This window comes from Drosophila mauritiana, chromosome 2R (assembly GCF_004382145.1).
Source record: "Drosophila mauritiana strain mau12 chromosome 2R, ASM438214v1, whole genome shotgun sequence".
In the NCBI taxonomy this organism is placed as follows: Eukaryota; Metazoa; Arthropoda; class Insecta; order Diptera; family Drosophilidae; genus Drosophila; species Drosophila mauritiana.
The window spans coordinates 8,599,441-8,612,782 of NC_046668.1; the positions used below are offsets into that span (position 1 = coordinate 8,599,441).

Genomic DNA, 13,342 nt, shown 5'->3' on the forward strand with positions numbered 1-13,342 from the left:
GACGTTTGGTTGCGAAATCAAAATATTATTAATGTATTTACATAAACGAACAAATATATATTTAAACTTGATGTATATGCTACAGTTTGAAAAACAAAACAAAACAGAACAAATCCCGTATTTGAAAATATTTATTGCTATACAGTTATCATAAATGTCGAATATAAATATATCGGGATTATCCCAAAAACTGATGGCCTTTTTCCTCGGGTGTTTTCAAATTATTGGCCTGCTGCGAGTTAATTGTCATATTTTGTTTCCCCTTTTTAATTGTAACTCACAAAATCATGAGCATCAGTGTTGTTCTGGGATTCCCGATATAATGGATCCTTCTGGAAAATTTGTGGTTCCTCAAGTGCGAAAACGTTATCTTAACCAGTCCGAGAAATACATTTCCTTTCCTATTTACCGACGCCCAGGAGTGATGAAGAGATCTATTGCATCTTCTTTTACAGCCAAGCATCAAGAAAATTTCAAGAAAAATATAAAAGACTAACGAAGACATTGTTTCCATTCACCTTTCATAATGTTTTAATAAAAGTTTAAAAAACGTCTTAAATTTGAATTTAAATTTAATGGTTGGTGTCACTGCTAAGCGTCTTGCTTGAGTCAATGCTGCCCATATTGTTACAACATATCATTTAAAGACCAATATCGATAGCAACATCGAGTACTAATCGACATTTGTACCACCGCTGGCAGTCACTCTGAAAACAACCTTGCGCGTAATAAATATTTTCGTTGAATTATAAGGCGAAAAAAAATAAAAATCAAACGATTCGTTGGCCGATAAAACCGGTGATTAAACAGTGGCAGCGCAGAAAGCAACAAACACAGGAGTACAGATTGTGCTAATCAAATTTTGCAAACAAAGTTCCCACCCACTGGTGAGTAAGAAGAAGAGCGAGTTATTCGCATGACTCATCGCGAAACGAGTTTTTATCAGATTGTTTTCATGCCGTTTTCGTCTCTTTCACTTCATCCGAATCAGCTTGACGTCATTGCTTGAGCAAACATGAAAACCCCCGTTTCCGCTGCTGCGAATTTAAGTAACCCGAATGCTGGCAGTTCCGGAGCAGCTGCCATTCAGATCGTACCTAAAACGGAACCCGTTGGAGAAGAAGGCCCCATGTCGCTGGACTTTCAGTCGCCGAACCTGAACACATCCACCCCGAATCCTAACAAGCGTCCCGGCTCGCTGGATCTGAACAGCAAGGGTGCCAAGAACAAGCGCATCTTCGCACCACTGGTCATAAACTCACCGGATCTGTCATCCAAGACGGTAAACACACCTGATTTGGAGAAGATCCTGCTGTCCAACAATCTAATGCAAACACCGCAACCGGGCAAGGTGTTCCCCACCAAGGCGGGGCCCGTCACCGTGGAGCAGTTGGACTTCGGCAGGGGATTCGAGGAGGCCCTACACAATCTCCACACTAACTCCCAGGCATTTCCGTCCGCCAATTCCGCCGCTAATTCCGCCGCCAATAACACAACTGCGGCAGCCATGACGGCGGTAAACAATGGCATCAGCGGAGGCACCTTCACCTACGCCAACATGACCGAGGGCTTTTCGGTGATTAAGGACGAGCCCGTCAATCAAGCCGGCTCGCCCACCGTTAGTCCCATTGATATGGAAACGCAGGAGAAGATCAAGCTGGAGCGCAAGAGGCAGCGTAACCGTGTGGCTGCATCCAAGTGCCGTAAGCGCAAGCTGGAGCGCATCTCAAAGCTGGAGGATCGCGTAAAGGTACTCAAAGGCGAGAACGTCGACCTGGCTAGCATCGTGAAGAACCTCAAGGACCATGTGGCGCAACTGAAGCAGGAGGTGATGGAACACATTGCCGCGGGCTGCACGGTGCCGCCGAACTCGACAGACCAATAACATTTGGAGTTGTCAGCCGGGGAGGAGGATGAGGAGGACGTGGCACTGGAGACTGAAACCCCCTCGAATCATGAAGATCCCGAGCAGCCCATGCCTCTGGAATTCTTTTCAAGTGCTAGCACTGGTGCCTTGGAGCTGGAGGGCTCGGCCTCTCAGGATATTTCCCTAACTAACAGCGAACTCCTGGAGGAGGATAGCGAAAATGAACGGCCTCTGGTGCTCTACATCCTCGCGGACGACGCAACCTGAGGCTTTGTGCCTTTCTATGGTTTTAGCTGCAATATCTGAAATGCTTCTTAAGTGTTTTGTTTACTTAGTTATTAGCATAAGCTAGTGTTAATCAAGTATTATCTGTGTTGAACGTAAGATAATATGTAAAGTAATTTAAAAATATACGTATATTTTCTGCACTTGATATATACATAAAAAAATTAATTCTACGCCTAAAACTAATTTATTCATCATCCTCCTCTTCGTCATCATCGTCTTCGTTCTCATCCATGGCCTCGGCCTCGGCCTCCTCTTCCATTGCGCTATCAGCCTGTTCCTCGTCGTTCACATCATCCTCGACATGCAGCTGGAAGCCTTCGCTTTTTGTCCACGAGCACTTCATGGTCAGCCGGAATTTGGCCATGGGCTTGCCCACCAGCTTGAGGATTCTTGCCTGTTCGGGTGTTAGAACTTTGCCCTCCTCACAAACCGTGTAGTCACTGTACAGCGTAACGATTCCCTTCTCCAATTTGGTGGGCAGGCCCAGGGAACGCAGATGCGGCTCCATGGAGTGGGCGAAGTCCTCCAGGGGACCTGCTGGCAGGATAACCGTTTCCGTGGCCACAAAGCCACTGCGTGCGTATTCAACAGCCCAGTAGTTTTCGGCCCACTCCAGGACTTCCTCCTTGGATTTGTCCGTGAAGAGCAGTCCCACCTGGCCAGTTAATCGTTTGGATAGCTAATAGACATTGCCTGGGATTAGCGTCTGATATATGTTAATCACTTAAGCCTAATTACCTTGTGCAATTCCGGCTCCACTTCCTCGCTTTTCGTGCGGCCCAAGCCAATCTGCATAACACGATTCTTGCCAAAGATAAAACGAGAATTCTTTTTCCACTCCTGTCGCAGATCCTTCAGCAAGCTATTCCTCATGTTCTGAACTTGGAAAACGAATATATTAGGGTATTTGCCCACGCAGAACCGAATGTCGTCCACAATGCGCTGTTTCCAAGCCAGACCTTTGCGGTCGGTTTTGGTCAGGGAAACTAAGGGAAGAAGAGTATCGCACGTATTAAGTACAAATCGTATATATTAAAACCCAAACGCTAACCTTTCTTATCACGTTTGGAGCGCGGCATGTCTGTAGCCTTTAAATTGCAACGTTTTCTTAACCGAAACCAAGAATATTTCCCACCGAACGTAAACACGTGCGGCCTTCTAGAGATGGTAAATCTGCCTAACCAACAATCGATAGCTCCACCGAGTATCGGAATTTCGCACCGCGCGGGTTGGAAAATTCCTGCGGGCCCATCCCTACTTCAGCGTTCTTCGTTTTCCAACACATCTGCGCGTAAAGAAGAAGAAGAACCTTCACGTCCGAGCCGTAAGAGGTGAATTAACTAATTAATAAGTGCTTGCTCGTTTAAAACTAAGTTAAAAGTCGTGTGCTGAGAGCCCAAGGATTACGCATATATTCGATATTCGCTTGAAAACCCAGGCGCAGTGAGTAGTTTCACCTAGTGCGTCGTGTGTCGGCTTGCGACCGCCATATTGTCGGCGGATAAAATTTTCCCCGAATAAGTGCGCCCACGCACTTTATCGATTGGTTGGCCTCCTAATTGGATGACACCTGCCCGTTGGGCACTCCGCATTTGATTGCGTGCGGTACTGGCCTTGCGAAAATCCCATTACAATTGGAAATGGACGTAGCAATTTTTCATTACCGCAACCAAATAGGACGCCGATGACGTAATTTTCTCCGTCTTGTTCTTTGTGAGCTGTAGTAAAATGTAGAGATGGGGGCGTGAGCATGTCTTCGTCACGCACGAGTTAAAGTGCAATATACTTGGGATTATTTGGAAAATTCTGATAAATTCCATATACAGCAAAAAACCGTTTGTTTTTTAAATGATTTCAACATTTTTCTTAATGTAATACAAAAACATCATAAATTATTAAATACATTTTCTTAAATGAACGATAGCCTTAGCAGTATCATTAACAATAGAAGTAGACTCAAATGAATATACTCTAATTTTGTGGAATTATCCCATATTGACAGGACTAAGTATTATTAGAACTAGAAATTGTTTGTTAAATCCTGCCTTAACTTCGGGCCCACAATCGTAGGCCCTGGCTCACCTCACGAAAATCATAAGTGCGTGAATATCTCGTTTTTATGTGTGAGTGCACCAATTCAATGAAATCCAAATTAGAATTAAGGCAATTTACCGCCACCCCCTTATCAATGGCATACATCTCCCGATTAGTTTCCTCCTTGCGGAGGCCATAAAGTCAAGATAAAAGCGTAATCTGGCAGCGAGATAAGCGCTCGAAAGTTTCAACAGGTTGGAAACGAACTATAAACTATTACTTCATACAACGATGATAACACAGAGACTTGACAATAAAAGTTGGCTCTTTTTAAAGCTCTCTATCTACAAGTTCTGAGACGCCCATTAATTAGTATATTTTATCTGAAAGTTTGGTTTCCAAGTTTTACCTGCACACCTGGCAACATTAATTTATACAGCAGGTTGGCAACCCTGAAACTCTCTCACTTGTCGCACTTTCTCGCTCTCGCCTGCGCCAGCCCCATATGCTCCCTCTCATTCTGCGGCGGCGCATGTGCCCCTGCGAGAGTGTGCGTGGGGAGAGAGCGCAGAAACACAGATACAGCGGCGCGGCGAATGTGTGCAACCTTTGCCGTCCGTCATTCTCATTCGTTCGTTGGTAGTGTTCGTTGTCGTTTCAGTTTCAGTTAATCAAGAATGTAAGTAACATTTTTGCTGGCCCAGAGTGACTTGTATCTATGTGTGTGCGCCTGCCAGTGTGTGTATTGAATTATAAAACGTAAAATTGCTAAAATATCCGAAGGAAAAACACGTGTAATGCCGCCTATGAGTAATCACTTACATGCATCTATACTTCGTTCCGCAGAAAAATCGAAATAGCTCCATCAGGCATCGATCCGAAGCCAAAAAAAAAAATTCTACGCAAAAGAATAAAGTGTAAATTTGTGCAAAATAAGAAAAAAAAAAGAAAATTGAAAGAAAAGAACATTCCCGATTTGCCCGAGTATTGGTGCATGTATGTGATGCGGTGAGATTCGCTTGTAGCTTCGTATTTCTCATCATCATCATCAGCAGTTCATCGGTTAAGTTGTAGGCGGCGGACATAGCCGACTTCTATATTTACGCATATATAGCCAGCTATATGTACACACAGTACGCCAAGATAGATATATATATACAGAGGTGGTCAAAAGTATTTACACAACGAGCTTTTTTTTCAATTAGTTGACAATTGAAAAAAAAGCTCGTTGTGTAAATACTTTTGACCACCTCTGTATATCAACTTGGATGGGGACACGCGGTTAGGTGGGTTTCCTCGCCAAACTCAACACACTTGGCGGCCGCCTGTGGTAGATACATTTCGGCCTCTCTCTGCGGCGTTCTCCGCTCTCTCCCTCCCTCCCACCTCGCTCCCCCTTTCTCCCGATTATTTTTATAATTTTGTAGCGCCGCACTTGGAAACACGATTGGCGGCCCCACCAACACCATCTCACCCATCCGCACCACCATTACCACCACCACCCAGAACGCACCGACACACGCAGAGTCGCACGCACACAGGCCCAATAAAAGTTAGTAACTTTTTCGCCCCATGTAGAGCCGCAGTAGCGGTATCTACAGTGTAGAGGAATTTCTACATCATCGGGGATTGGGTTCTTGCTCGGGCTCGGTCTCTGGGGGTTTGGAGGGGGGTTCTTGAGCTACTGCGCATGCTGTCGGCCGGCGCAGATAAAGTTTAAAGTACCCAAGTATCCATCAGACACGGATTTCGCAGGATTTTCTAGCCCCGGAATTAGCCTGACCATATGGGTGTTTAACCGTCCTCTAAAGTCTACATATCTACAACTTCGAGATACTCACCTCCCACCTGTTTTTCCCCCTATTTACCAATTTAGCCATTCAGGCAGATGAGCAATCTGCGTGGTTGAAACAAGTTTTTTCCCTTTGATTTATCCGATAAAAACTACAAACATATTTGTGACCATTTAGGGGAGTGTTACGTTAATTTACGTTACGCCTGGCTTAATGTTTTGGCATTTACCGAGCACAGGCAGAAAACATGCCAATTGACCTAAAAACGCGTCGGGAGACCGCACCGCACCCTCCCCCTTCCATCATTTTGCCACGCCTCGCCCGGCCGCCCTTTTTGTTTTGACAAAGGGTCAATGCTTTTTCAATTTGGCGGTCGATCGCAACACAAATAATAGCTGTGTTTTCATATGGTTTAAACCTCAATTGTTTGCTTTTTAGACAACTGCGCAGAACTCAGCATTTATAATTGCTTCTGCAAATGTTACTGGGTCTCTGAAACTAGTTGTTAGCTTCAGCAAACAACATTTGTATGGGTTTTCAAACAGTTTGGAGATTATTTTTCACATAACCATTTGAATGTAGAAGTTGTGTAGTTTTTAGTCTAGCAACTATTCAATTGCCACATTTAGCGGTCGCTCCTAGCCAAGCTGGACTGTAAATCCAATTGAACGCGGTATTTGTGGGATTGTTAATGGTGCTTTTATGACGCCGATGTGTTGAGATTTTCCATTTCAATCATCGGTTGGCTGCATTAGCTGGCATTCTTGCGCTTGGTTTTCGAGGTTTCCGTTGCGCGGGCAAACAAAACAATTTTTTTTGTTGTCCAGAGCCGCCAGTTGTCTAAAAATACCAGCAACGCCCATACATATGCATTTCCACAGACCGATTTTCACCCCTCGTCCCACGCAGTTCTTGTTTCCAAGCTTTCTCCAGGTCGAGCGGAAATTAATCGATTTTCCTTTCCCACGTCCCTTTGAAAATCCAAGCCGGAAATTGGTCCTACATTAAAAGTTTGGATGATCCTATCGCAAGGAATTATAATTGGATTACGTGTGAGCGGATTAATGACTGTCGCCTGCTTTCCTGTGTTTTTATTTGGATTTTTTTTTAGTTTGTTTTCCAATAATTACTGCACGTTTAATCGATAGAAGTTCAGCGAGTGGGCAAGTAATTGAGTGCGTCACTGTGCGGGGAACACAGACAGACGGTCTCTATGCACGTACATAAATATCTATCTTTGGCACACACACAAAAATATATAAAAACGCATTAAGGCGGGCCGACTTGTGCTCCATTTCTCCCTCTCTCTTTTTGTTCATGGTTTATTTTTATCGCTGTTGTCGAACTTGTATTTTTTCACATCTATCTGCCAGATACTCTCTTTCCACCTTCGGCCTTCCACAAACCCATAAACTGGGCTTCGAATAGTTGCATAGTTGCCACACGTGCGGCCATGTCCAGTGCCACATTGTATTTTTTCGCTGGCTTTTTCCCATTTAAATTAGCCATTCCGTCAGCGATTAGTCAATAAAGACCTGCTGCGAATGCATGAGTCATCACAGCTTTGAATCCAACACTTTCGTCCAGCGGAAGCATGACAACAAACTAAATTCGTACGACCTACCTAGGAATACTCGCGCAAGTGCATTGCGGGTATATTGGACGTGTCTGAGTGATTCAGATAATATATTAGTCACTCGAATTCTTTAATTTCTAAGGAAACTTAAAACTATTGCTCGTATCATTTCACGAGTTTTTTATAACGATATAAAAAAAATCATTTTATAATATTATAGTCAAGCAAAACATCTTTTAAATTCCTTTTAGAGCTAACGAATATAGAATTTATCGTGGCCTTCAATTAATTTAAAAGCATAAGCATTTATCGAACCAAAAACATGGAATATCTTATAATGTCTATTATCCCATATAAGGGGTAATCGTATATGGCAGTTCGGTTCACTCCACAGAATTTACAGTGCCACACAAAAATTCGCAGTGTTGTGCAACTACTGGTTGCTGTGGAATTTTAGCTAAATATAACAGACAGGTAATCCGCAACAGAACTCTGTTAGTCAGTCAGGTGTTTGTTAAGAGCTCACAGCAGAGAACCGTTAGGCGAGAACGAGATAACGGGTTAAGGTGGCCTCACCTACATTTCTCCTCCACTGAAAAACACACTAATGCTCCTGTTTACGTTCTAATTTATTGCAGAAAGCCATTGTTAGCAACTTTTGAGGGGCATATCGAACTGTGTGGCGTATTTTATTAGTTTTGTGAAGTAAACGAAAAAAAAAAATCAAACAAAATGTCGACAGTCGATAAGGAAGAGCTGGTCCAGAAGGCTAAACTGGCCGAGCAGTCAGAACGGTAAGTGGTTCATCATATAATAAAGTTCATCAACCTCACAGAACTTCAAAAGATCCCTACAAACTCATTTGACAAAAGTTATAGTTGTAATAATATATAAAACCAAATGTCATACAGCAACTAAAAAAAAAGACATATTTGGAAGTTATAAGAACTCTAAGATTTAACATTGTTTTCCATTTAAAATCATCTTCTAAAAACAATATATCATTTAAGTTGTTCTTCAAAATCAAAAGCATGCACATATTTCTGTGATCTACATGACGAAATATTTCCAATTACTAATGGAATATTTTCTATGCAGTTACGATGATATGGCCCAGGCCATGAAGTCCGTCACAGAGACTGGCGTTGAGCTCTCAAATGAGGAAAGAAATCTGCTCTCCGTTGCCTACAAAAATGTGGTCGGTGCCCGCAGGTGAGTCAATCAATCACCGATTGATTAATGTCGCACCATAGATTGGAGTTCAAGTGCTAAGCTATATGTTTCTGCCCCTTCTCCGGGTATGTTTAACATGTCCAAACCAGGTCATCGTGGCGTGTCATCTCCTCCATTGAGCAGAAAACCGAAGCATCCGCTAGAAAACAGCAGCTCGCCCGTGAGTACAGAGAGCGCGTGGAGAAGGAGCTGAGGGAAATCTGCTACGAAGTTTTGGTAAGTGGTGGTCCGCAAGTTTGCGCAAGTCTCTTTCTGAAGGATTTATGGGGTTGTAATTGGTCCATCTAATTATTTTTATGCCCACAACTCACTTGGGTGTTCATCTAAATTGACGGTGATGAAGATGGCAAACCTGTCAACCGTCTAAATATATATATATGTATATAAAGACCTCCGCCCTTGGCAAGCTCAGCTGTCGAGGGTGTTGGTTGGATGGTTCGCTGGGTTTTCCATAGGGTGGGACCTGTTTTCTGGTCTTCCTTCTTGCTCTAGTGAAATATAAAAATTTGTTACAATCAATAAATCTATTTTTAAAATGAACATGTTCCATTTTCCCCCACACACAGAGGTTTTCGCTTGTGTGTATATGAAATTTATATTGCCGTTCACGGATCAGAAAATAGACCATGGCCAGGGTTGAACTCGGGGGTTTCCCCATTCGCTTTTCTTTGATTGGGGCTTTTATATTGGATTAAACTTAACTGGTGCTTGATGGATTTTTAAATGGAAAATGAGGCAGAACAGGGTTTACAATAAGCCTGGCGGCTTACTTGGTTAATTGTTGCGTTTGGGTTTCGAAATTGATATGAAATTAATTGGAGTGCTTGCTTCCTTTGCTTACAGGGACTTCTGGACAAATACCTTATTCCAAAAGCCAGCAATCCCGAGAGCAAGGTGTTCTACCTGAAGATGAAGGGTGATTACTACAGGTATTTAGCCGAGGTTGCCACAGGAGATGCACGCAACAGTAAGTATCTTGTCAAGCACACCATCAAAAACACCCTATGCCCGAATTGTACACCCGAATTGTACAATAATAAAATCTTTATAAACCAAACTACAAATACTCTTGCAAACAACAGCCGTTGTCGATGACTCGCAAACCGCTTACCAGGATGCATTTGACATTAGCAAGGGTAAAATGCAGCCAACACATCCCATCCGTTTGGGTCTGGCCCTTAACTTCTCAGTCTTCTACTATGAGATTTTGAACTCACCAGACAAAGCTTGCCAATTGGCTAAACAGGTTAATAACAGACTGAGATTTGGCTCGATTAATCGAAATGTATGGCAAGCGAGCGAAAGGCACACAAAATCCCTATCCATCGATATTAAAGAACTTTTTTGTTTATTTTCAAATGGTTTTCCTAACTTTTGGTTTTGTTTCTTACTTTTTTACATAACTGAATCATGTGTAAATTGTTAAGCCGTCGTTGAGGACTCGAAAAATGCCTATCAGGAGGCGTTCGATATTGCAAAAACCAAAATGCAGCCCACACATCCCATCCGTTTGGGTCTGGCCCTTAACTTCTCAGTCTTCTACTATGAGATTTTGAACTCACCAGACAAAGCTTGCCAATTGGCTAAACAGGTTAATAACACACTGAGACTTGGCTCGATTAATCGAAATGTATGGCAAGCGAGCAGAAGGCACACAAAATCACTATCCATTGACATTTTAGAACTTTTTTTTATTTACTTTTAAATGGTTTTCCTAACATTTGGTTTTGTTTCTTACTTTTTTACATAACTGAATCATGTGTAAATCGTTAAGCCGTCGTTGAGGACTCGAAAAAAGCCTATCAGGAGGCGTTCGATATTGCAAAAACCAAAATGCAGCCCACACATCCAATCAGATTAGGTCTTGCTCTCAACTTTTCCGTCTTCTATTACGAAATTATCAATTCACCAGCGAGGGCTTGTCACTTAGCTAAACAGGTTCAGTTCAACTTATACATGTTTCTTCTGTGTAAACTTAATAATTCGCTTACGAATACTAATCACCCAATGATAGAAATTGTTGTTGTTCTGTGACTAAACTGAGTAAGATACCCAGCGACTAATTAACCAACTAAATGAGCTTTAACCCGACGAAGAGATATACTTTACCACCAAGGCGTTTCAAAAGTTTGAGAAGAAAACATCTACAAAATTTCTTAAGCTCAAATTCCTTGTAGTGACTTAAATATGTAAACTTTTTACAGTTTAAGCTACCCTCTTGTCCATAAAACGAACTTTGCAACTATTTTTCTTTGAACTGAAATTTCAAACTTTTTGAAGCGCAATGTATATCCATCCACCCACTTATTTTCCCACTTGGATTGCATGAGAAATACCAATAACTTTGCCTGTGAAATAATTTACATGCGGCCTTTGCTGGTGAACACTTCGTTTTTATTTTGTTAAGGTCAACAAAACTCTTTTGTTACTTTTATTTTGATTTACACGATTTGCCTTAGATTTCAGTTTGATGAAATTGTTTAGTGAAGCCAATTATGAATGAACCTAACGCCACTTTGAAAATGCTATTGTTCTACCAACTTGCATTCGCCTTGCCAAACATTTCCTTTGATCCGAATCCTTAGAGAATTTCTACTAAAAAGTACCTTTTTTGACCCGCCACCAACACCACCAGGCGTTCGATGATGCGATAGCCGAGCTGGACACACTGAACGAGGACTCCTACAAGGACTCGACACTCATCATGCAGCTGTTGAGGGACAACCTGACTCTCTGGACGTCCGACACCCAAGGCGACGAAGCTGAGCCACAGGAGGGCGGCGACAACTAACCAAACAACTAAGCAAATGTTTCCTTTTTGACTATGCAAATATTATTCAGTAATACAAACAAACAAAAACCAGAAACAACAAAGAGAAACAAATATTATAAAACGCAACCAGCAAAGCAAAACAATTTGAAATGAAACGATAATCCAGGCGAGAGCAGCAGACAGGCAGGCAAAAAGCGCGAACATTTGAGACATTAACATACGAATTGAGGGCAGAATGCTTCACAGTTCATTTGGGGCCGATGGGCCGGCATTTTAGGCCGTTTTCCCGATTGTCATGGGTAGTTTTTATCCGGGCTCCGGTTGCAAGCGAATCCAGTATACAGATGGTCAAACGCTTGGACAGGACAGATGCCGGCCAATCCGACTCAAATGTAGCTTAAGATCTGCAACTGCTTAAGAAATACAGAAAAATACAGCATCGCTGTGAGGGCCAAACGAATGCGGACTATTTGGGAGTTTGGCATGATTTTTCCGGATTTTGAATCAAATTAATCTAGCAGATAATTCGTAATTGTGTGTGTTTTTCCCGATCGAAACGGCCAAACTCTAGATGCTCCGAATTTGTTCGCCCTGGCGATGCCTCGTGTGGATTTCCTCCTTACAAAACAACAAAAAAACAACTAAATAATATTCCTAACTGTATACACAAGAAATGAAATGAGATAATCGGTTATTATACGTTTTTTGCAAGAGTCCAAATTAATTATTTAATTTTCGTATTGCAACAGAAACAACTGCAAAAGATACAGCAACAACAACAACCAAGCGAACCAAATGAGAAAACAAAAATAAAAACAAACTTATGTATTATTTGTAATTCTTTTTCTAAACAAATAAAACCAAAAAACCTAGTTTCCCATTTTACGTTTACTTCATTTCGAAATTGGTTCACTTTTTGGTTTTTCAACCTGCCCCCCCGACACACACAAACAGAAGCACACACAGATACACACAGTCACACACAGACAGGGCTGCATTTATAATGCACGTGCGGAAATCGGTTCAAATCCCATGAATCAGGAACCATATCTGTTAGAGGAATGTGGCGAGATCGGAAAAATACAGAAAATATATAATTGTTCATTGCTATTTTTTATACATGTCTTACATAAAACAAAAGGGTTAAATCTACAATTGCAATTTCTTTGTTGTTTTTTCTTGGTATAAACAATTGTGAAAAGCATAACTCATATAATACATACATATAACCAACTGTCGTCTGTCAAATGAATTTTTCGAACGAAATGAAATCTAATATCCCCTTGCGGAAGTCCACTAATACTTTTTTTTACTGTGCAACATGGCGAAGGCACGAGTTTTATTGTGCGCAATGTCTGCCCAATTTCCCATTTATTCGTTAGTTGGGTGTAACTTTTTGAAGTACATACATACATATTTGTACGTTTAAGCCCAGAGAAGCGTTTCCCCAAAAAAGAAACAGCCACAAATTGTTCCTAAAATCTGGCGATTTTTTCTTAGCTGTTTTATTATCGTTCGAAAATGTGGTCGACTTCTTCAATCTATGACAATTGCAGCCTGCAAATCAGCAATGGAAATATTAAAACGGAAATTAAATGAAGATCGAATCAAAATACATAAATATTGTGAACTAAACTATTCAAATTTTTAATTTAAATACAAGAAAACTTTGCATGTGTATTGAAAGAAAATATATTATTGTCCAGCATACAGAACATATGTATGTATGATAAAAGTAAATGTATATTTTCGCAATTGAATTTATCGCTATATTATGA

The 13,342-nt window shown here is 41.6% G+C and overlaps 3 protein-coding genes across 11 annotated transcripts; 2 read left to right on the forward strand and 1 right to left on the reverse strand.

Moving 5' to 3' along the window:
- The first annotated feature begins 682 nt into the window (after positions 1-682).
- Positions 683-2,320, forward strand: LOC117138449 (transcription factor AP-1). The gene is given in 2 exon segments (XM_033300563.1): positions 683-887; positions 992-2,320. A coding segment is annotated over 1 exon segment (1,119 nt). The 5' UTR covers positions 683-887; positions 992-1,015; the 3' UTR covers positions 2,135-2,320.
- Positions 2,261-3,332, reverse strand: LOC117138451 (mRNA turnover protein 4 homolog). Its single transcript, XM_033300574.1, has 3 exons — positions 3,207-3,332; positions 2,894-3,141; positions 2,261-2,834 (listed from the first exon to the last, which is right to left on the reverse strand). The coding sequence occupies exons 1-3, from the start codon at positions 3,232-3,234 to the stop codon at positions 2,340-2,342; spliced, it is 771 nt and encodes a 256-aa protein (XP_033156465.1). The 5' UTR covers positions 3,235-3,332; the 3' UTR covers positions 2,261-2,339.
- A 58-nt stretch (positions 3,333-3,390) lies between these two features.
- Positions 3,391-12,368, forward strand: LOC117138450 (14-3-3 protein zeta). Of its 9 annotated transcripts, none has more exons than XM_033300564.1 (9): positions 3,391-3,486; positions 8,197-8,352; positions 8,657-8,770; positions 8,881-9,007; positions 9,635-9,758; positions 9,874-10,037; positions 10,254-10,382; positions 10,601-10,729; positions 11,427-12,368. In XM_033300564.1, the coding sequence occupies exons 2-9, from the start codon at positions 8,291-8,293 to the stop codon at positions 11,580-11,582; spliced, it is 1,005 nt and encodes a 334-aa protein (XP_033156455.1). In that variant the 5' UTR covers positions 3,391-3,486; positions 8,197-8,290; the 3' UTR covers positions 11,583-12,368. The 9 variants fall into 9 exon arrangements, with proteins under 9 accessions (XP_033156455.1, XP_033156461.1, XP_033156459.1 ...); XM_033300570.1 differs by having other exon boundaries at positions 3,392-3,486; positions 9,874-9,945; positions 10,291-10,382; XM_033300566.1 differs by lacking the exon at positions 3,391-3,486 and adding an exon at positions 3,509-3,598.
- The last annotated feature ends 974 nt before the right edge of the window (positions 12,369-13,342 follow it).